Source organism: Anguilla anguilla, chromosome 8 (genome assembly GCF_013347855.1).
Source record: "Anguilla anguilla isolate fAngAng1 chromosome 8, fAngAng1.pri, whole genome shotgun sequence".
Classification (NCBI taxonomy): Eukaryota; Metazoa; Chordata; class Actinopteri; order Anguilliformes; family Anguillidae; genus Anguilla; species Anguilla anguilla.
In genome coordinates, this window is record NC_049208.1 from 507,364 (window position 1) to 532,567 (window position 25,204).

A 25,204-nucleotide genomic window follows, 5' to 3' on the forward strand; every position below is an offset into this window, starting at 1 on the left:
CTTTAACTCTTACTCTGACCTCTTACTCATCTATTAACACAGGCAGGCAGGGAACAGATTCCCAATAAAACTACAGGAAGCAGGGAACAGATTCCCAATAAAACTACAGAAAGCAGGGAACAGGTTTCCAATAAAACTACAGGAAGCAGGGAACAGATTCCCAATAAAACTACAGGAAGCAGGGAACAGATTCCCAATAAAACTACAGGAAGTTTGTCACTGGAGTAGGGATCAGATTCCCAATAAAACTACAGGAAGCTTGCCACCAGCAACCATTCACTTCGCACGTTACAGCATAATGTTCAGTTGACCTGTTGCAGACATGCACACACATCTTGTGAACAACTAAAGAAATCACCTAATCTAATCTGCAGCCTGTTAGAGAGAACATTATTATTATTATTCCTAAAAATAATAATTTATTTTCTAACTGAGTGGGGGTGGGATGCTATAGCTGTTCTGAACTACAGACCAATAGCTCTGCTAAACATTGAGTGAAAAATGAGCTCGGCTGAATGGCCTGTAAAGCCCAATGTGGGCAGTCCCCGTTCTGTCAGCCAAAGTGAGCTCCACTCACAGGACAAGGGGGCAGAGGTGGAACTTATTTTAAGGTAAATTTCTGTCAGACCCCAGAATGCAGTTTCCCCCACAGCAGAAGCCCATCGGAGGCCCTGGGGTGTTGAAGTGCAGGCTGGATGCAGAGCTGGACAATCTGCAGACCAAAGCCACTCAGCGCTGGGCCTGTAGGGCAGCAGTGCCTGAGATCTCCACTCTCCTACTCCAATCAGGGGCTGATTCAGCCCTGGGCCTGTAGGGTAGCAGTGCCTGAGATCTCCACTCTCCTGCTCCAATCAGGGGCTGATTCAGACCCGGCCTGTAGGGCAGCAGTGTCTGAGATCTCCACTCTCCTGCTCCAATCAGGGGCTGAATCAGACCCAGGGCAGTGGGGGAGAGCAGGCTCTGGCCAATCAGCGACAGGAAATAAACCAATTCACTCCGGCAGAGAAGAGAAGCAGAAGGACCTCCCCACCCTGAGGGCCAGGTCTGAGTATTCCTGGTCGCGATGGCAGGGAGACATCCCGCTGACATCAGGAAACATTTTTACGTTCCTATCCTGCTCTTCAGGCAGCGAGATAACGCCTGATCGCTCGGAACAGACACAGCATCCACGGTTCCATCTTCCCTAAGGGGCTTCAGAATATTGCAAATCCAAGTGAAATTTATTTATTAGACTTCCTGTCACAATTTATCATGCGGCCACTGAGCGGAGAGGGGGGGGTGATGCAGGAGCTCGTTCTCCCAGGGGAGCGTTGCCAGAACCCAGCCGTACCGGCGTGACCAGCCAGCCGCCTCTCCACGCTAAAGCCCCGATTTCACCGCTACCAGCCAAGGCCTCGCTTTGTTCCCGCAGCTCTCCTCCGCGCTGCCTAATTACAGAGCGCGGCCGCTGGCTCAGACGTGATTTTAATAGGATTTCCAGCGATCCGGCGTGAATTCTGCCGCCTTTCAACAAGGGCCGCTCGACCATTTCAAACACGCGCTCGCCTCCCTGGCAGTTTCAGCTCCAACCACAACAGGAGCTCCACAAATTAAGCCCTGCGAAGGCAGGCAACAAGAAAATGACAAAAGTAACAAAGCACAGCAGACTTTTGTTCAGACGGATCATGCAAAACAGTTGGAAATCTCTTGATTCTATTAAAAAGCGACATACTTTTTTCCCCCTTAGGGGAAAATTCAGCGCATGAAGTCACTTGAGGATAAAGTCTCCCCTTTCTCCAAACAGACGCCCTGAGCTGCTCTGATAGGGACATTTTAAAAGCCTCAAGGACACATCCTGACAGGACCAAGGAGCATCACCCTGCGTATGTCATTTCTGCTGTCACTCTTTAATTATACCCCCTTAAAAATGGGTGAAAACATTCAAACCTCTTGCTGTAGGAATCAGACGAAACCCCTGAAATAGTGGGTAAAAGTATTTTGGACAGAAACCGCATTTAATTATTGAACTGCATACTGCTGCTATTGCTACTGCTCCTACTACAGACATAACCCCATTGCCTGCTGCAGTTACAAACATCTTCACTGACCTTCAAAACGGGCTTCACTGGTATATCTTCACTTGATAGAGGATTTCAACCCTTTCCCTGATTTATAGGTGTGTTAAACATGGGCTAATACGACACACTCAAGCATCCTCACACACACACACTCTGTACGAGCATCCTCACGCACACACACACACACACACACACACACGCACACACACACACTCTGTACCAGCATCCTCACACACACACTCTGTACGAGCATCCTCACGCACACACACACACACACACACACGCACACACACTCTGTACCAGCATCTTCACACACACACACTCTGTACCAGCATCCTCACACACACACTCTGTACGAGCATCCTCACGCACACACACACACACACACACACACACGCACACACACACACACTCTGTACCAGCATCCTCACACACACACTCTGTACGAGCATCCTCACGCACACACACACACACACACACACACACTCTGTACCAGCATCTTCACACACACACACTCTGTACCAGCATCCTCACACACACACACTCTGTACCAGCAACCTCACACACACACACACACACACACACTCTGTACGAGCATCCTCACACACACACACACTCTGTACCAGCATCCTCACACACACACACTCAGTACCAGCATCCTCACACACACACACACTCTGTACCAGCATCCTCACGCACACACACACACACACACACACTCTGTACGAGCATCCTCACGCACACACACTCTGTACGAGCATCCTCACACACACACTCTGTACCAGCATCCTCATGCACGCACACACACACACACACTCTGTACCAGCATCCTCACACACACACTCTGTACCAGCATCCTCACGCACACACACTCTGTACGAGCATCCTGACACACACTCTGTACCAGCATCCTCACGCACACACACACACACACACACACTCTGTATCAGCATCCTCATGCACACACACTCCTGCCTCTGTACCTGAGCTACAGGTACTGGGGTCTGAACTAGCACACAAACAATTGTATGACCCTTTTATGGCCTACAAAAACAGAAAGTGTCAATGAATCTACGCCAATCAAACTCTGCTTCCCCTTCAGTAAAGTTTAGGGCCCTTAAAGCGAGGGGGGGGGGGTCAGACTCAGTAAATAACATGAAAACAGACCCCCCCCCCCCCCCCACCCGGGGTATAATGATGTACTTAAAAATCAGGACACAACCATTTTTATCTCAATAACTACTTGAAAACGCATTTGACGTGTGGATGCACTTTGACAAATAGCAAACCTTTCAGACGGGGGGAAATCAGGGGGATGGAAAAGCTGTTTATGGAGGAGCTGCTGAGGGTGAGCTGATTACAGGCTGGGGAGCGAGGACAGGGGCTGGAGCCCCACTAGACCCGGGGGAGGAGGAGGAGGAGTGTGTGGTTAGAACCGCGCTCAGAGCAGCAGGAGGAGGAGGAGGAGTGCGCTGTCCAGAGGGGCGAGTGTTGAAGTGCCAGCGCCACAGATGCACTCCGGTGTGCCAGGGTGCCAGCGCCACAGATGCACTCCGGTGTGCCAGGGTGCCCGCCTGCCAGCGTCTGCCCTTGAGGGCCTTTTAACTCCCACTGAGAGGCCAGAGCAGCAGGGAGCTGCTTTCAGACACTACTACCTGCCTGAGGGGGGGGGGGGGGGGGGGGGGGGGGGGGCTACAAGTACAGGAGCACAGGGGTGAGATCATAATGGTATATCAATCCATAATGAGCCACGGGCCTCTCTTGTCAGGGAAAATGATTGACTCCAGAGGTTAAAGGTCACACCATTAAACTCAACAAACCACAAACGTGCCAGCGGGAGGCACTTCAAATCATGTGCTGTCACCTCGAACCTTTACTACGCAATCTTTTTGTCTCGGTTGTACACCCTGGTCCCTGACACAGTGCATGGAAAGGGGAGCACTGCTGCTACGAAAAAGGCACCTCAATAAACATCAAGATGGGAGGAGAAGTGTGAGCCAATTGGTGAACAGAAACCGAATCATGTGACCTACTGGAGCGCTGTGCAGCGGACAGGTAGGAGGGGAATGATTCATCGCAGCCTTTTCTCATTAGAGAACACGAGCCGTCCGCAGCCCGTCACCGGGGGGGAGGGGGGAGGGGGGGCGCGTTCGCACCTGCCAGCAGAGTTCTGACTCTTTAATGTCAGACTCGGAGAGAGGTGTCTGACACACAGACGAGCCGGGCGCTATCGGGTCTGTGCGAGACTCAGCTCGCCGTCACCCTGACGTCTGACCTTTTCAGCCCGGGAGCAGGGAGCGGAGAGAGCGGCTAATGGGCCCTGCTGTAGCACACGGGCTTCTGACACGCCTTAATTACAGCGAGATGAGATTTACATCAGGTGTTCTTTTTTGGGTGGAGGGGGGGGGGGGTGGGCTCATGATACGCTCTCCAGGGGTTCAGTCAGTAAAGGCGCAGATGCAGAACTCGGGCCGTCAGATTAGGAGCACAGGGGACGCCCCCATTGGACCATCAGGGAACAGCGCTTACTGCAGCAGCGAATCACACGCCAGGAACATCCCAGCTCAGACACCATCACATCCTACAGAGGCAGCCTGCACAAGCACTAAATAAACTTCCCTGTGCCTCAGACTCTGTAGTAGAGTCACTGGTGTAAATCACAGCCTTCACTGAGTGGACGTGATTGGATATAGAACATTGTGTCAGAGAACGTTTACGGGTTAATCAGTGTTCCCCACACCGACAGCAGAGAAGTGACCCAGCAGTGGAGTACACTGACCTGACACTTCCTTTTGTACCCAGCAGAGAGGCCATTTCTTGTTGTTTGTATCATAAATAAAAATAATAATAATAGCTAAAAGCATGTTCATGATAATATTACTTATATTACTATTATTGCCATCACAAACAACCACAACAACAGAAACAAATAGTTCCCATGGTGCATTAAACCGTCGACATTACGCCAGTCTCAGGGCCTGTTCAGCCGCCAGCACCAGCGCAGACGTCAGGGCCGTCACAGTCTCCTTGATCGATTTCACTACCTGCAGTAATTTAAAATCAGATTCAGCACCCACCCAAGAGACGCCATCAATCCAGCCCATTCACAGCCTCCTGGCCCCTCTCAGCATCACGAGGAGAGATACTGATCACCATGAACACAAACAGCGCCCTGCATACTGTATATCACTACACACGGTTTAGCACTGTACTCCAGCTGGCTGAGTATATCACTACACACGGTTTAGCACTGTACTCCAGCTGGCTGAGTATATCACTACACACAGTTTAGCACTGTACTCCAGCTGGCTGAGTATATCACTACACACAGTTTAGCACTGTACTCCAGCTGGCTGAGTATATCACTACACACAGTTTAGCGCTGTACTCCAGCTGGCTGAGTATATCACTACACACAGTTTAGCGCTGCTGAGTATATCACTACACACAGTTTAGCGCTGTACTCCAGCTGGCTGAGTATATCACTACACACAGTTTAGCACTGCTGAGTATATCACTACACACAGTTTAGCACTGTACTCCAGCTGGCTGAGTATATCACTACACACAGTTTAGCACTGTACTCCAGCTGGCTGAGTATATCACTACACACAGTTTAGCACTGTACTCCAGCTGGCTGAGTATATCACTACACACAGTTTAGCGCTGTACTCCAGCTGGCTGAGTATATCACTACACACAGTTTAGCGCTGCTGAGTATATCACTACACACAGTTTAGCGCTGTACTCCAGCTGGCTGAGTATATCACTACACACAGTTTAGCACTGTACTCCAGCTGGCTGAGTATATCACTACACACAGTTTAGCACTGTACTCCAGCTGGCTGAGTATATCACTACACACAGTTTAGCACTGCTGAGTATATCACTACACACAGTTTAGCACTGTACTCCAGCTGGCTGAGTATATCACTACACACAGTTTAGCACTGTACTCCAGCTGGCTGAGTATATCACTACACACAGTTTAGCACTGTACTCCAGCTGGCTGAGTATATCACTACACACGGTTTAGCACTGTACTCCAGCTGGCTGAGTATATCACTACACACGGTTTAGCACTGTACTCCAGCTCACTGTGTATATCACTACACACAGTTTAGCACCGTACTCCAGCTCACTGTGTATATCACTACACACAGTTTAGCACTGTACTCCAGCTGGCTGAGTATATCACTACACACGGTTTAGCACTGCTGTGTATATCACTACACACGGTTTAGCACTGTACTCCAGCTCACTGAGTATATCACTACACACAGTTTAGCACCGTACTCCAGCTCACTGTGTATATCACTACACACAGTTTAGCACCGTACTCCAGCTCACTGAGTATATCACTACACACTACAGTGGCTAGCATACTGAGTAGATAATAGTTGCAGTCCAATCAGCTTTCCTATTTTCAAAGAGCCAGAAAATGTACCTCTCCCAATATTCACACATGCAACTATGTCCAAAAATGTTTTTGCAACTCTTAACAAAAAAACGAAACAAAGCAGCCGTGGACATTTGTTCTTTTCTATCCATGCTCAGCGAGTCTTTGTCCCACAAAATTCATTTCCCGGGAATTTCCCAGCAGGATGCAAAAAATTAATACCTTTTTAATAACCTTTCCACAAAGGCATCTCAATTTAAATAATCCTACTCCTCAAACGTCCGGGCAATCTACCACTAATCTTCTGCAACACAAGTACACATACTGCTGCATTCATATCACTGAATTAAAAACCAAACCCGTACACCTACAGGCAAAGACTTTTATGGAATTAAATTCCAATCCTAGGCCTCAGGCTGGGCTACAGCAGGGGTCTAAAATTCAAGTTCTAGACGGCTACAGCGTCTGCAGGTTTCCGTTGTTTTCTTTCAGTCAGTAGCTAATTTTGGCCTTGGAAACGCGGTGTGTGGACTCTTGCCAATCAGGAACTTAAATCACATTCACATTTCCGGTGTTTAACAGATGCTTTTCCAGACATGCAACTTAAATTCATTTTTTCATACAATACAGGCATACGCGGGATTGTCACTTAGGCAGCTCAGGTTGAGCACCTTGCGTGAGGGAACAGTGGTAACGCCCACCTGGGACTCCAAATGAAACGCTTACATGCTGAAACACACCTAAAACCAGCAGACACTGCCACACCACAGGAATGTGTCTGCGCAGTACCCAGTCCTATTCAAAGAGCAGGACGGGGGGGGGGGGGGGGGGCATATTTAATATAGACACGTCATAAAATGTAAGACGTTAAAGACAGACATAGATTCCCCCACACACAAAGACATCCAAAGACATCATATCAGGCTGAATGTGTGATTTTAGCACAAATGTTTTTTTCCTTTTTTTATTTGCAGCTAATCAAGCAGGCCGCAGCGTGCTTATCATCAGAGTAATCAGCCTACCGATCGCTGCCCTTTCATTTCTCTGACCTGTTCTTTTCTGCGTTATAATTTCTCTGAGCAGAGTGACCCGTGGTACTGTATGATAATGCTGAGAGAAGTGTCTCTCTAATCGTGGTGAATTATTGTTTTTTTTTAATCAAACTTCAAGGACAAAGTGATGCACCCGCACACCTCCCACACCTCCCTCACCCCCCACCTCCCGCATCCCCACACCTCCCACACCACCCCACCTCCCACACCCCTGGCACCTCCCACACCCCCACATCTCCCGCACCTCCCCCCGCACCTCCCCCACACCTCCCACACCCCCCCACCTCCCGCCTGCACCCCCCGCATGTCTGTGTACTGAATCCAGACCGCGCCGGAGCGGCCAGCAGCTACAGCCCGGCTGGACGGTGCATTGTTGGTGGTAGCATCGCTAAGCGAGCATCTCTGGCTGACTGTGTAAAGCTGGCATTCTGGGAAAGGAAAGAAATGAAGGATGGAATGCGCTGTGTGAAGCGCTGAAACTTGGAGCGGAATGGAGGCTGAGGTTGGAATTAAGCCACGCCCACTGCTGGTACAGGGGGGAGGAGCCAGCAGACTCACCCTTCATCCGGCCAATCATAGCAGCCCGTGGCGTCAGGTTGTCGTCCAGCCCCTCGATGCCCCCGTACAGGGAGTGAGAGATCCGCCGTTCCCCATCGTCCAGGGAGGGGCTGAGCGGCAGCTCGGGGGGCCGGGAGGGGCTCCCTGGGGGGTCCGTCTGGAACAGAAAACAAAAAATAAAGAGTGGGGTCCCAGCTGGAGCCAGCACCAAACTGCATACCCAACACCCCAACCCCCCCACTCCGATCCTACCTTTAACCAGCCCATTATGCAGTCTATCCAACCCAACTATCCAGTCTATCCAACCCAATTAACCAGTCTATCCAACCCAACTATCCAGTCTATCCAACCCAACTATCCAGTCTATGCAACCCGACTAACCAGTCTATCCAACCCAACTATCCAGTCTATCCAACCCAACTAACCAGTCTATCCAACCCAAGTATCCAGTCTATCCAACCCAACTATCCAGTCTATCCAACCCAACTATCCAGTCTATCCAACCCAACTAACCAGTCTATCCAACCCAACTATCCAGTCTATCCAACCCAACTAACCAGTCTATTTAACCCAACAAACCAAACGCATCTGTTTTCAAAGTCCTTGCCCTTGACTAAAGATCTCAAACAAAGTCCCTAGAGAGATCTCCACACAGCAGTGTGGTATACTGGATAGAGAACTGGACGTGAAACTGAGAGGATGCAGGTTTGACTCCAAGGAAGAACTCTACCCTTGAGCAAGGTGCTAAACCTAACCTACTTCAGGGAAGAATCCAGCTGCATATGTGGGCTGAATGTAATAAGAAAATGTAACCTGTCTGAGACACCTGAATGTGAGGTAAAGGTAACCTATAAGATACCTGTCACAGAAAAAACACAAAGGAAGCACCGCACTAGCATTTCTAGCAGGGAAGACAGGTGCCATCGGAAAGTCCTCCTGCTATGACCAGGCTGGTGACAGTTCCTGATGGTCAACATATTGCACTACTAATCACTGGGCAAACAAGTCCCTCACTACCTCCTATCACTTTCTAACATGCGCTGCCAAGCGTGAGGAAATATCCACCATGCACAATGTCCTCCTCCAACACCTCTCTGCTCCTGGGTAAAAAAAAAGCTCTTGAAGGCCAGCAGTATTTCTCCACAGGAAAGCACAGTCACTTCTGTCGATGCTGCTGTCCGTGAAAACAGCAAGCAGTGTGTCCAACAGACATGCTGCAAACCTCCCTCATACCGCCACTGGAACATATCCAGCTGATTAGCCTGAACCACATTAAGGCCCTTCCACACAATCAATCATGATGTCACCACTGCAGAAACACTGCCAAGTGATCCTGTGTCCTGATACCATTACTATTGATTTTTCATTTACTTCATTTAACAATTGACAGACACTGTCCTCTTATCAAGCCTTATAAACTAGAGCAGTTGGACTGCAGAATTAACCTGTTTTACTTAAGATACTTATGTTTCTGCTGAGAAGTCCTACCTCAGAAAAAGCATATTGCACCTTTAAAACACAAACGGCATTAAAGAAGTAAAACAGTACGGATTAACACAAAAAAGGAAGCACGCCCCCCTTCAAAGCGCATGTTGTGATTTCTGAAGTGGAACTGATGAAGCTGATGTCTGTATTTGCGACTATGACACACCGTCGATAGCAAAGCGACAGCTTCACACTGCAAATGAGAGGTTCACTGAAGCTGGGAGCAGAGTGTATATTACACAGAGTGTGTGTTTCTCTGGCTTTAATCACAGGCAGGTCAACACTATAATGAGAGTCACTCACGGCTATATCCACACCTTCAACAGACCGGTCCCCACAACACAGGCAACCTGCTAAGACACTAACACGTTTAATTAGAACTTTCTCATTCTGCCACACTGTGTGTGTGTGTGCATTTATTCACAGGACTGAAACACACAGGATGAAATGCAGAGAGAGAGAGTCGAATGCATCAATGTAGTGCATGTACAGTTACCTTTTTTGCACTTTCTTGCTTACATGAAGAAATTAAAATAAACAGATATATATATATTTTTGATACTAATACCTCTGAAACTGAGATCCTCAGTGCAAGCAGATAGCATTGAAACTATGCAGCAGGTATAGCTGGACACTGCTCTCACCCAGCACCATGAACCTGCGGCCCAAGTTTTTTCCTGAACACAACAATTTCCACCCGACCAATCACTGCAGGAGGACTGAGCCATCCTGTCAGGGCTTCATGGCTTATCCAAAGCTCCTTGGTGTCAGAGGAGACACTTTCAGGGGGGCGTGACACTGGTCTGTTAAACCCAAAATCGGCTCTGGGAAAACGCGCTCACATTCCCTCCAAAAACCAGCTTTCGGCCGCCCTGATCCAGCCCCCTTCCCATAATGCTTTAATTACATTTCCTCCAGCCGCCATGTCCAGCAGGTACAGCGAGCCTCTCATGATCTCCTTTATCCCTCTCCAAAGCCTCATCAAGCTGAGCTCAGCAGTCTTTCAGAAACCCTGGATCCAAAACGACTTCCGCAAGTTCTCATCTACCTGAGGTTTAAGAGTCTCTCTGCAATCCTGGATCTAAAATGGCTTCCGTGTCCATTTCAGCTGAGCACAACACAGTTTTTCAGCAACCCTGGATCCAAAATGGCTTGCTCAAGGCCTTATCTACCTGAGCTTAACAGTCTCTCTGCAATCCTGGATCCAAAATGGCTTCCATGTCCATTTCAGCTGAGCACAACACAGTCTTTCAGCAATCCTGGATCCAAAATGGCTTCCTAAAGGCCTCATCTACATGAGCTTAACAGTCTTTCAGCAACCCGTTATCCAAAATGGCTTCCATGTCCATTTCAGCTGAGCTCAACACAGTCCCTCTACAACCTGTCACACTGCTTCACACTGCTTCCTTCTGCTTCACTCTCCTGATGAGCCCTGCAGTCTCCCACCTGCCCTACTGCCCCGTGTTACACTCTGCTGTGACACAACAGCTGAACACTGTCACTGCAAACCAGAGACACACAAGACTGAAGCCTTAATTAAATCAACAACTGCCCATAACCAAATTCCAAATAAGTATAAGATTCACTTCTGTTTTTCTTGCCAAACACTAAACAATTAATTTAATTAATTGGTAAATTTTTGATGAAAGCTGAACTAATCAAATTCTGTTTGCGAAAAGAAAACAAAATACTTGAATGTGCAGGAAACACTTGGACTCAAAGCTGAGGACACGTGGATTTAATGCATCCCTAAATGCATTAGACGGGCTAAAAGCTGCTGGGCCCAAACACCATGTGGGGGGTGAGCCTTTACCTCCTGCTCCCACCTGAAGGAGGTCCAGCTGAGTCCGGGCCGGAGGCCAGTACCTGCACCTTCACCTGCACCTGCACCCGCACCTACACCCGCAACCACACCCGCACCCACACCCGCATATGCACCTGCACCCACACCTGCACTCCCCAGCATCTCCTGGAGCCCTAAACACGGCTCTGATCTGGAAGAGCCCTGAACTCGGTTCTGATCTGGAAGAGCCCAGAACTCGGCTCTGATCTGGAAGAGCCCAGAACCCGGCTCTGATCTGGAAGAGCCCAGAACCCGGCTCTGATCTGGAAGAGCGTGGAGCAGGAGTGGGTCGGTACAGACAGAGAGCCTTCGGCTCCATCGAGAGGAGCCCAATGTCCCCGTTACTCACAATTCAGCTTTTTTCCCCCCTGAAACAGCAGCACAGTAAGCGGCCCTCTCACAGTTAAAGACGTTTGGTGGAGGAGCAAAATCTCTTTTCATCCTCTCATCCCTACACTCACCTGACATCATCCCTACACTCACCTGACAGAAACAGGCAAACTTTAACTCAGACTCAGCTGACTGTGTGTCCCTCACTATGCAGCAGTGTCTGAAATTCTTTGGTACGTCCAGTAACTACAACCACCATCAAGACATCCCAACATTTACACTGCTGTGCAAAATGTCAAACTAATCTATTGGATTTATAAAACTGCAAACGAGGCCCTAAACAGACCATCTGGTGTACAAACCCAACCCTGACGGGGTTAAATGCCGCCGGCAGTGTTGTTAAGTTCTGCTTTATTATTCAGCAGATGAAGACGCTGGTCGGCCCTTCCTCCCCTCCCACAAGACGGAGCAACTGTCTAATGCAGGTCTCCAAGGAAACAAACAACATGGTGGCCCAACACACACAATGTGGCTCAGGCTTCTCAAAGGAGCCAAGCTAATTAGTCCCCAGCAAAATTATCCCTCTAATTAGTCCCCAGCAAAATTATCCCTCTAATTAGTCCCCAGCACGGTCATCCCTCTAATGAGCCCCCAGCCCGCCCGTTGCCGTGGGCTACCTCGCTCCGCTTGGCGACCCGGCGGGCGATGATCAGCTGGATCATCCCGCGCTTGTTCCCTTCCGTGGACATGGACTTGCGCAGCGTTTCCATGGCGTCCTGGTTGGTCTTCCCCAGGAGAGACTCCCCGTTCACCGCGATCAGCTGGTCATTGACCCGGAGCCGGCCGTCCTGTGGAAACACGCGACAGAGGGGTCACACGGTGCTCGAAATAAACAGGCCATGCGGTCACGTCCTGGGGTAAAGACCCAGCTTCCAAAACCTCTCCTCCCCTCGTCCGAGATCGCAAACGCCTGCTGTTTAAAGAGCATTCTCATGCTTATGTAATTTGACATACAATAGTGTTTATAGTGCTGTGTAGAGCTGTGTTTATAACTTGTGTTGTGTTTGGATCTTAAGCATCTGTACGGATTATGTACTTCTTGCTGCTCTATTGGAGCAAGCCTTCCTTAAAACTCCTCATCTGAGCGGTACTTCCCGGTCAAATAAAGGTTGAATAAAATGATAAATCAGTTTGGTTTTAAAAAAAGGACTCCATTCATCATGGGGAAGATCTGGGATGAGCTGAATGAAATATTGATTGTGTGATTTGGTCACTGAGAGTAGAAGACTCTCTAGCTAACTGGAGCAGAGCCAGAGGCTCAGAGTCAGACAGAGGGAGATATAATTGGTCGTCTGTGGGAAAGGGGGGCGGGGCTTGCCTTGCACGCCGCCCCTCCGTTGATGATTGACTTGACGAAGATGCCCAGGTCGGCGTGGTTCTCTTTGGAGCGGTTGCCCTTGACGCTGACGCCCAGGCCGGCGGATCCAGAGTCGTTCAGCGGGATCTCAAAGGTCAGAAACTCCCGCGTCCCGTCCGGCGTCAGGACCAGCTCATCCTCCTCCATTTTCTACAGGGAGAGAGAGAAATAATGTGAGCAAAATTTTTTAATTACAGGGAAAAAAAACAAAGAAACCCCTACATATTCCACAAAATTTCAGGCAAAAGAGAGAGAGGGAGAGAAGGAGAGAGCAAGAGAGAGAGAGAGGGATAGGCAGGGAGAAAGAGGGAGAGAGAGAGAGGGATAGGGAGGGAGAAAGAGGGAGAGAAGGAGAGGAGAGAGAGAGAGAACTTCATTTCACACAATCCTGTGGCACCATGTTTATAAATCACTGCCATCAAGACTGGAGAGAATTTGTTTTTATGGTCATAATCACACCATTCACCCAAAAAAACAGAAATATAAGACCAGGCATCAATCTGAGACTCAACAGTGTTTGGCACTTCAGAGGCTCATCTTTACAGAGTAATTCTGACACACTGGAGCCTTTGTGTGTGAGGACAACACACAGCTTCTCATTCAGGGTCAGACAGTGGCATGTAAGTGTGTGTGAGACTGTGAGTGTGTGTGTGTGTGTGTGTGACCATGAGTGTGTGTGACCGTGTGTGTGTGTGAGTGTATATCATATACATACACAGATACAGCAATATCTTAAAGTGGCAATAATTTGTATATTTTACCATATTTTGTGAAGTATTGCCATATCTTCATAATTTTTAAACACATGTTTTCAGTGCTGTATATTCACAAACAGACAGAGGAACTGTGTAGGAAGCTTTAAAATATCTCTAGTGGGGTCATACAGAGTTTGTGTTAGTGCTCTGCATGTGTCCTGAACTCTGCATCGGCGTCAAACGCAGAATTCATCACTGAGCTAAAACGAGCCCTGCGATGCCTTGCTGTCCAACACAGTTTTGTGTTAAAATGAGCAGGTCCTGTCGAACACAGTTTTGTGTGAAAAGGAGCAGGTCCTGTCGAACACAGTTTTGTGTGAAAAGGAGCAGGTCCTGTCGAACACAGTTTTGACTCCTGTGTGAAAAGGAGACAGTCCTGTCGAACACAGTTTTGATTGCTGTGTGAAAAGGAGACAGTCCTGTAGAACACAGTTTTGATTGCTGTGTGAAAAGGAGACAGTCCTGTCGAACACAGTTTTGACTGCTGTGTGAAAAGGAGACAGTCCTGTCGAACACAGTTTTGATTGCTGTGTGAAAAGGAGACAGTCCTGTCGAACACAGTTTTGATTGCTGTGTGAAAAGGAGACAGTCCTGTCGAACACAGTTTTGATTGCTGTGTGAAAAGGAGACAGTCCTGTCGAACACAGTTTTGATTGCTGTGTGAAAAGGAGACAGTCCTGTCGAACACAGTTTTGATTGCTGTGTGAAAAGGAGACAGTCCTGTCGAACACAGTTTTGATTGCTGTGTGAAAAGGAGACAGTCCTGTCGAACACAGTTTTGATTGCTGTGTGAAAAGGAGACAGTCCTGTCGAACACAGTCTTGATTGCTGTGTGAAAAGGAGACAGTCCTGTCGAACACAGTTTTGATTGCTGTGTGAAAAGGAGACAGTCCTGTCGAACACAGTTTTGATTGCTGTGTGAAAAGGAGACAGTCCTGTCGAACACAGTCTTGATTGCTGTGTGAAAAGGAGACAGTCCTGTCGAACACAGTCTTGATTGCTGTGTGAAAAGGAGACAGTCCTGTCGAACACAGTTTTGATTGCTGTGTTAAAAGGAGACAGTCCTGTCGAACACAGTTTTGATTGCTGTGTGAAAAGGAGCAGGTCCTGTCCAACATAGTTTTATCAACCCACCAAGCAGCCAACCCAGCAAAGAGTCGACCCAGCGAGGTGCCGACCCAGCGAGGAGCCGACCCAGCGAGGAGTCGACCCAGCGAGGAGTCGACCCAGCGAGGAGCTGACCCAGCGAGGAGCCGACCCAGCAGCCCAGCCTGCCTGCGTCAGCCCCAGATAGGGAACGTTATCTCAGCCTGCAAGAATGCCAGCTGCAGAACCCAGCCTTCTGCTCCATGAAAAGGCCTCTGAATAACCGGAGGCGTTTATTTAGTCACGCAGGTAACTCTCTTTCAGGCACAACTGAACGCCACGATGCACAGGAAAGCCCGTCTCCCCACAGCCCAGCACCAACACGCCCAGCTCCATCCAACGCCGCCCGTCTCACCACAGCCCAGCACCAACACGCCCAGCTCCATCAAACACGGCCGTCTCCCCACAGCCCAGCACCAACACGCCCAGCTCCATCCAACGCCGCCCGTCTCCCCACAACAACCCCGCACACAAAGAGCCTTTCAACATCACTCACTCAGAGGCCAGTTCCAGGGTGGCCACAGAGCTTTCGTGGGCTCTATACAAAATTGAATTTGCCCTCCCCCCCCTTTTTTTTTCCCCTAGGAGATTGTTATCAGGGAATCGTGGGGGGGGGGGTGTGGATGGGAGGTGAATGTGACTGTAGATCAGTGGGGGGGATCGAGGCAGCACTGTTGCTGTCCGTTCTAGGGCCCACACCAGTGAAGGCTTTCTACCCCCACCCGCCCCCAAGCACTCTTCTGTGCAGTCGATGGAAAAACAGACCCTGATTACAAAGTAACAGCATTAATATATTCATCTGATCCAGCTTCTGCACAGGCATTCAGAGCTGTCACCATACGCTGGTGATATTAGAGCAAATAAATCCATGGCCCTTCAATGCAGGCAATTTCATAAACATATTGCAAAATTATACTAGGATAATTCTGTAATAAACTATGCCACACAAAAGGTGACAATTTACATAATTACTAAAATGTTTAGTCTATATTACAAGGGTTGGAAACATTCAATACTCTTACTGTGAACATAATATTACCATAAAACGTTCATAAACATTAACATTAATATGTTAGGCTGAGACTTGGAAAAAAATGTAAATCAACTTGCTTCTCCCCGACAGTCACTAAATTAATCCCGACAGCTGCACAGTAAGGAGGCTTCTGTGTCTGTGGATCGCAGCGCTAACTGCTGTCTCTCCAGAAAGCTCCGCCTGCAGCCTTCCTCTGCTCCAACGAGGCTGTTCCCACAGCTCCACCGAGGCTGTTCCCACAGCTCCACTGAGGCTGTTCCCACAGCTCCACCGAGGCTGTTCCCACAGCTCCACCGAGGCTGTTCCCACAGCTCCACCGAGGCTGTTCCCACAGCTCCAACGAGGCTGTTCCCACAGCTCCACCGAGGCTGTTCCCACAGCTCCACCGAGGCTGTTCCCACAGCTCCAACGAGGCTGTTCCCACAGCTCCACTGAGGCTGTTCCCACAGCTCCACTGAGGCTGTTCCCACAGCTCCACTGAGGCTGTTCACACAGCTCCACTGAGGCTGTTCACACAGCTCCACTGAGGCTGTTCCCACAGCTCCAACGAGGCTGTTCCCACAGCTCCACCGAGGCTGTTCCCACAGCTCCACTGAGGCTGTTCCCACAGCTCCAACGAGGCTGTTCCCACAGCTCCAACGAGGCTGTTCCCACAGCTCTGCTTCAGTTCTATTCACAGCTGACAGAACAACAGGCCCCGGGGCACGTGGGAAGGCTCTGTGTGTCTAACGGAGGGAACCTGCTATCCCCAGAGTCATGGACAATAAATAAAGTGTTGGGAAAAGTGGGGGTTCTGTCATGGTTTTCCTGAAACTGTTGTGAGTATTTATGGTTCATCAACACTACCACTGTGGGACGACACACAGTAATCAAGTATAAGGATAAGGATGTGTAAAGTATATGTACAGGGTTAGGCCCAAAGCCAGACTGAGCTCTTTATGAAAGAGGTCACACATTTCTATGACTGGAAGAGGAAGGCCTCATTTTAAACTGAATTCATATCACGAGTGCTGTTATCCTCTTAGAAGGGAAGACAACATGAATAAAAACAAAAATGCAAAAAAAAAAATATTTAGCAGCACTCCAAAATGGACGCTTCTTGCAATTATGGTGTTCGAGCTCAGGAGGATTACCTGCCATCCAGCATGAAGAAGTTCATTAAGCGAATGTCAATTATGCGTGCCAGCATTTAATTAACAATCAAGTTCCTTGTGGAACATTAAGTGGCTCCTGTTGTTTGTGCGGTGAGGTTTAATTACAGCGAGGGGGGAGGAGGCGGGGGGGGACTCAGCAGAAGCAGGGAGATAATCCAGCAGCACACGCACCTGTGTTCTTAAATGCACCGCCCGCTAAGGAGAACAACCCAGACCGAACCCCGAACCTCACCCTAAACCCCGCCCCCCCCACGTTTCCACCGTTTCCACAGCAACAGGGTCTCCCTCCTGCATGGCAACGGTGGAACTGGAAGTAGTTCCGTCTGAACTTTGAAGGCGGAACAGAGACAGCTCAGGGCTGTGACTGCCACTCAAACCCAGATTTGATGAGCGCAGTACACAAGTCGCTTCTCTCAGTCTCTCCAGCAGGAGGCACTAAATGCAGCAAAGATGCCCGTGGAGCCAGCCAGAGGAAGACAAGTGTGCTTCCTCACAAGGGCTTCTCCTGTCTGCCACCTGGAGGGGGGGGCTCCAGTGTCAGGCCAGGGTACACTACGAAGCATTCTGTCACAAATGCTTTGTAAAATGTGGCATAAAAATGCACTCTGGATCGATTAAATGACAAACGCTAAATGTCAAAAGCACTTCTGTGATGAGACACACAGAGGCCGGCGATGAAAAGGGCTCGAGTGCATCCCCACAGAGCCGAGCGGGAAATGCATACAGTACAGGGGCCAAAGGAAAGCATGCTGTGGGACAGATGGGTGAAAGAACGGACACACAGGCAGGCAGACAGACAGACAGAGAGAGAGAGAGAGAGAGAGAGAGAGAGAGAGACAGACAGACAGACAGACAGACAGACAGGCAGGCAGGCAGGCAGGCAGGCAGGCAGACAGACAGAGAGAGAGAGAGAGACAGAGAGAGAGACAGACAGACAGACAGGCAGGCAGGCAGGCAGGCAGGCAGACAGACAGACAGAGAGAGAGAGACAGAGAGAGAGACAGACAGACAGACAGACAGGCAGGCAGGCAGACAGAGAGAGAGAGAGAGATAGACAGGCAGGCAGGCAGGCAGGCAGGCAGACAGACAGAGAGAGAGAGAGAGAGAGAGACAGACAGGCAGGCAGACAAACAGAGAGACACAGACAGACAGACAGACAGACAGACCGACAGGCAGACAGACTGACAGAGAGACAGGTAGGCAGGCAGACAGACAGACAGACAGGCAGACAGACAGGCCAATAAAAAGCCAAGGACACTGCAGGCCTCCAGGACTGGATCTGCACTGAATAACTGGGCTCATCCTTCTTGTTAAAAAATGCACAGAAAGCCCATACACAGCCACTTACTGTCTTGCATTTGAAGGTTTTTATTTAAATGCATCTTTGACTTTAGTAATATTTAACTTCAGGTTTGGTTTCAGTCTGTGATTCTCAGTATTTTATGCGGCTGCACTTGAAGCAGGCATTTTTGGCTTGCGTGACACTAGTTTACTAAATTAAATCAGGCAAATCTAGGAGCTCCTCCTCAAGATGGGACGTTTCATGGCTTCTCGTTTAGAGATGATTTAAGACTATAGTTTATGATGGCCGCTGGAGTTTACATATTTACATATTCAGGGATGAGGATTTGAGGGACTCTGATTCGTGATGTCAGAGTTGATGTCGTCCCCTCGCTGTGGTGAATTTCCCCCCCTGATCTCTCCAGGCCCCCGTCCCTGCCAGGCACTTAACCACCTGATCATTAAACTAACCGCAGCCTTGATTGGCCCAACTTCCTCCGGCTCCCCGATACAGAGGAGACTGGGCTGGGAGAGAGAGCTGGAGACTGGGCTGGGAGAGAGAGCTGGAGACTGGGCTGGGAGAGAGAGCTGGAGACTGGGCTGGGAGAGAGAGCTGGAGACTGGGCTGGGAGAGAGAGCTGGAGACTGGGCTGGGAGAGAGAGCTGGAGGCTGGACTGGGAGAGAGAGCTGGAGACTGGACTGGGAGAGAGAGCTGGAGACTGGACTGGGAGAGAGAGCTGGAGACTGGACTGGGAGAGAGAGCTGGAGACTGGACTGGGAGAGAGAGCTGTAGACTGGACTGGGAGAGAGAGCTGGAGACTGGGCTGGGAGAGAGAGCTGGAAAACAAGCTGTGTGGCGGCTCTCCAGCCCTGCAGCTGAATAGAAACTGATTTTGCCAATCAGTGGAAGCGGCGTGATGATGCTTTTGTTCCTTGAGTGTTGCCAGGCGAATGCGCCTGGTGGGCGGGGGGGGTCTCTGAAAGCCTTTGATTTCATCCAACAGAAAAAAAAGATGTGCTAAGCTGGACCTCACAAACAACAGGACCTCACAAACAACTGGACCTCACAAACAACAGGACCTCACAAACAACTGGACCCCACAAACAACTGGACCTCACAAACAACTGGACCCCACAAACAACTTGACCCCACAAACCAATGGACCCCACAAACAACTGGACCTCACAAAAAACTGGACCTCACAAACAACTGGACCCCACAAACAACTGGACCTCACAAACAACTGGACCTCGCAAACTACTGGCGTCACCCTCCTCCTGGACATAGTGTAACTTTACCCTCCTGTGCACGAATGCACACACACACAAATATAATTTCAACTACTTGGATTTCCAAAATGAAAACAGGTGGCGGTTTGAAATGCCTTCAGAAGTCATTAACAGAACCACTCTGTCTTCAGTGGCTCTCCAAATCCAGCTTAATTATGCGAGCGCCTCGTTCTGAAGGGAAACCGGCAGTCTGATTGCCTTCTGCATTTTTAACTACAAAACTGCTTAAACAATAAAGACACATAAATAAAGCAGGGAGGGGAATAACAGTATAACAAACTACCACCACACCATACTAAATACTATTCTGAGCCATACAGTACACAATCAAACTACCACCACACCATACTAAACACTATCCTGAGCCATACAGTACACAATCAAACTACCACCACACCATACTAAACACTATTCTGAGCCATACAGTACACAATCAAACTACCACCACACCATACTAAATACTATTCTGAGCCATACAGTACACAATCAAACTACCACCACACCATACTAAACACTATTCTGAGCCATACAGTACACAATCAAACTACCACCACACCATACTAAATACTATTCTGAGCCATACAGTACACAATCAAACTACCACCACACCATACTAAATACTATTCTGAGCCATACAGTACACAATCAAACTACCACCACACCATACTAAATACTATTCTGAGCCATATAGTACACAATCAAACTACTTCTACACCGTACTAAACACTATTCTGAGTTCTAAACACTATTCTCACATCTATACCACATCTACACCACATCTATGCAACATCTATATCACATCTACACCACATACATATCACATCTACACCACATACATACCACATCTACACCACATCTATACCACATCTATGCCACATCTACACCACATACATACCACATCTACACCACATCTATGCCACATCTACACCACATACATACCACATCTACACCACATCTATGCCACATCTATACCACATCTATGCCACGTCTACACCACATCTATGCCACATCTACACCACATCTATGGCACATCTATACATACCACTCACAGTACGGAGTCAGCTGTCCAGTCACCTCATCAATAAACACTGGAGTTAAAATAAATAACTTAATAACTGACTTATCCAGGGCGAGAATCATCTTAATTATTCTTTTCAAGACACTGTACTGACCCAGTGAAACATTTTCATCACTCGTGGGTTTTTCTACAATATACACAATTAGCTGGGTCTCTGGGTATGTAGGGTTTTCACTGTAACACTGTAAACAGAGAGATAAAGTGACAGATGAGTAAAATCACACCTCAGCCACAGAGAAACCCGGGAGTTAAAGACTCCCTGCATTCGCACAAGGAGCCCCTCACCTTCCACCTGCAGACCAGACTCCCTTCACAAGGTGGTGACAGATTAGCAAAGGCCAGCCGCGATCATCGCCCAATCCTACTTTAAATGGGCTATAATTAGGAAACCAGAGGAACCATACCACCTTTGTATAATGCAGGCATAACACACGGTGGTGATAACCCAGCTTATGTGTTCATTCATAGTGCAGATTGTTATCATATCTGCGCATATATAATAAAATTACAGTTTATGGCCTCACTGCCTGAGGTACCAATTATACCTCCCATCTGATCTTATTTTATTGGGCTGGTTTTCACTCTTCAGTGAAAAGCACTGCAGAACAGAAACCAACAGCACAGGCTGAGAGGATCAGTGTGAGACTGCATAACAGAGACCAGCAGCACTGTGGATCAGTGTAAGAGACTGCATAACAGAGACCAGCAGCACTGTGGATCAGTGTAAGAGACTGCATAACAGAGACCAGCAGCACTGTGGATCAGTGTAAGAGACTGCATAACAGAGACCAGCAGCACTGTGGATCAGTGTAAGAGACTGCACAACAGAGACCAGCAGCACTGTGGATCAGTGAGAGAGACTGCATAACAGAGACCAGCAGCACTGTGGATCAGCGTGAGAGACTGCATAACAGAGACCAGCAGAACAGGTCCAAAGGGCCTACAGTGGGTCAAAGGGTGTTAATAGGGGCACAATAATGTACGAGCCAGTGTGACACTTCCTGGGTGCTGCACATTGTCCTGGCACTGGGAGCTCATCAACAGAACCACACTATCAGCACCAACACCAAACACTGCATCCCCTGTGTGTGTTTGTGTGTGCATTTGTGAGTGTGTGAGTGTGTGTGTGTGTGTATGTGTGTGTGAGTGTGTGTGTGAGTGTGTGTGCGTGTATGTGTGTGTCTGGAAAACCCAATCATCTTCACCTGCCACTCAGAGTCCGATACCAGGGGACCGGCTCATGTGTTCGCTCCCCTCTTAATCACGACGGAAAGCCAGCGAGCTGCAATTCAGGAAAGTTTGAATGACTTTATAACCAGGTTTTCAATTACGCTCCTGCGCTCGGAGCTGTTAGCAAACAGCACACCCCGGCCTGGGCTGCTGGCTCCGCCCCTGCAGAGGCCACAGCGGGGACATGGAGTGGCTCCACTCAGTTATACCTGCTCCTCTCTCTCCACTCAGTTATACCTGCTCCTGTCTCTCCAGTCAGTTATACCTGCTCCTGTCTCTCCACTCAGTTATATCTGCTCCTCTCCACTCAGTTATACCTGCTCCTGTCTCTCCACTCAGTTATACCTGCTCCTCTCTCTCCACTCAGTTATACCTGCTCCTGTCTCTCCACTCAGTTATACCTGCTCCTGTCTCTCCACTCAGTTATACCTGCTCCTCTCCACTCAGTTATACCTGCTCCTGTCTCTCCACTCAGTTATACCTGCTCCTGTCTCTCCACTCAGTTATACCTGCTCCTCTCCACTCAGTTATACCTGCTCCTGTCTCTCCACTCAGTTATACCTGCTCCTCTCTCTCCACTCAGTTATACCTGCTCCTCTCCACTCAGTTATACCTGCTCCTGTCTCTCCACTCAGTTATACCTGCTCCTGTCTCTCCACTCAGTTATACCTGCTCCTCTCCACTCAGTTATACCTGCTCCTGTCTCTCCACTCAGTTATACCTGCTCCTCTCCACTCAGTTATACCTGCTCCTGTCTCTCCACTCAGTTATACCTGCTCCTCTCCACTCAGTTATACCTGCTCCTGTCTCTCCAGTCAGTTATACCTGCTCCTCTCCACTCAGTTATACCTGCTCCTGTCTCTCCACTCAGTTATACCTGCTCCTCTCCACTCAGTTATACCTGCTCCTGTCTCTCCACTCAGTTATACCTGCTCCTGTCTCTCCACTCAGTTATACCTGCTCCTCTCCGCTCAGGTATACCTGCTCCTCTCTCTCCACTCAGTTATACCTGCTCCTCTCCGCTCAGGTATACCTGCTCCTCTCCACTCAGGTATACCTGCTCCTCTCTCTCCCGCTGTGAGGAACCGCGTTCGGGCGCTAACGCTAAAGAGGCTCGCGTTTCAGGACGCCAGCTGGAAGATCTGCTCCTCTGAAGATCACAGAAAAGTTCATTCAATTGCAGTTCTTTTAAATCGAAAACAAAAGACTGCACCTCCAGCAAAATTTAAAGTACATTATAAAAATAACAAATGCACCAGTTATAAGAGTGACCTGCAAAGGATTATTGTGAGGTCAGCAAATTAATACAAATGATTAATCTTTACTTTACTTATTTGATTTTAGTTATTGTTGGGGGTGGGGGGTTATATACGGATATATAATATTACACACGTTTGGTAATTGTGGCTGCACCCCGTGTTTCTAACTCTATCGCTGGCTGAATGGGGGGGGGGGGGGGGGGGGGGGGTCCAGAGGCTCTTCGGCAGTAATTATAAACGGCACTATCGCGCGCGAGTCTGCCGCTCTCTCCACTGCAACCATGGATCCAGCTGTCAGACGATACTGGGGTTTAAATTAATTGCATAATTAAGATGTTCAGCGCTCGAGCAGACGTGGCTTCTAATGGATCCGTGACAACCCAGATGCAATCATAAAATGGGAATCCGATACCCTGTTTAATTATGCTTCTGTGAACAAAGGAGAATTGTGGGAAGCTGTCTGTTTTTATCACACGTTTAAAAGTTATGAATTCACTACATAAAAAACGGTCCTCTAACATACTGAGGTGTGGATCTAGAGCAGGCAGAGATCTGCATTCACAGGTTAGCTGAGCGACCCTGATGAGCACAGTCCACATGTGGACACACAGGAGGAGCTTTTCTACAGACACTACCTTTACATGCTAAATCAATGACAGCACTTCCTCTCATGTAAGCGCTGGACATGGAGTCCCTCACTCATGGAAGCTAGGAAAGCATGAACAAGCATTTATGACGGGCAACACGCTGGCGTTGAAGCAGAGATCACACACGTCCCGGAGCTCGCTGTGTCGGCTGGGTCAGGGTGTTTCAGCGTAAGAGCCGAGTTTTATTCACTGATTGGTAAGGAGTCCACTCATCTCGATTTCATGGCTGAAACTGGCTTCTGATTGAATGAATAAAACGAAGGAAAAAACCCCCGACAGCACGGCCCCCCCAGGGCTGCAGTCTGACACAGCTCCTCTCTAAAAAGCATTTACACAAACGAAATGGAAATTAAATAGTGAATTGAGTGTCTCACACCTGCGTTATAGGTGATCCACATCGCTTTTGTGACTGAGTAACAATCACATCAGCTGAAACAGCCAAGGCCAAATGGGCCAAAACACTAAGAAAATGCTTCAATACCAAGAATGCAAAACAGAACCAAGAACCACCCAGCATGCAAAACTAGCACTTCCTCTCAACCTTGAATGAATGTTTGAATTGCTACACACAGACACACACACACACACACACACACACACACAGATGCAAGCACACGTGCGCGCACACACACATACATGCACACACACAGACACACGCACACGCGCGCGCATACACACACGCGCACACACACGCAGACACACACACACACAGAGACACACACGCACACACACGCAAACACACACGCGCGCGCACACACGCAAACACACACGCGCACAGAAAACACACACACACACAGTTCCATTGTGTTATGAGCTGTAGTAATTTATGCTGGTTTAAACTGTTTAAAAACAGGCCAGGCTGAACAGAGTAACAAGGCTTCAGGCTCTGATCAGTTATGTGAAGAATCGTCTGTGTGTTTTGGCAAAGCAGAACTGCTACGTCCTGCCATTTGAAATGCATCCAGCCAAAGAATAAAACAATAAAAAAGAAACAAATTAAACGCCACAATAATACTTTACTGTTTACTAAAGGGCAGCACTGCCTGTAGAACAAGGAAAACCACCCTGCCCTACCCGCACCTGCCCTAATTTCACCTGTTTACCTGCCATACCCTCACCTGCCCACCATCCCTACCCGCACCAGGGGCTGGGGGGGGGGGGGGGTGTATCGGGACAGGACGGGGGGGCT

General features: G+C 48.8%; 1 protein-coding gene across 2 annotated transcripts in view; it reads right to left on the reverse strand.

The window, feature by feature from the left end:
- LOC118234049 (partitioning defective 3 homolog) overlaps positions 1-25,204 on the reverse strand; it is a 258,754-nt gene that overhangs the window by 85,444 nt on the left and 148,106 nt on the right. For both annotated transcript variants that reach the window (XM_035430352.1, XM_035430351.1), the window contains exons 13-15: positions 13,103-13,291; positions 12,402-12,572; positions 8,067-8,223 (exon numbers count right to left, since the gene is read on the reverse strand). In XM_035430352.1, coding sequence (XP_035286243.1) covers positions 8,067-8,223; positions 12,402-12,572; positions 13,103-13,291 — 517 coding nt within the window. The remainder of the gene's footprint in view (positions 1-8,066; positions 8,224-12,401; positions 12,573-13,102; positions 13,292-25,204) is intronic.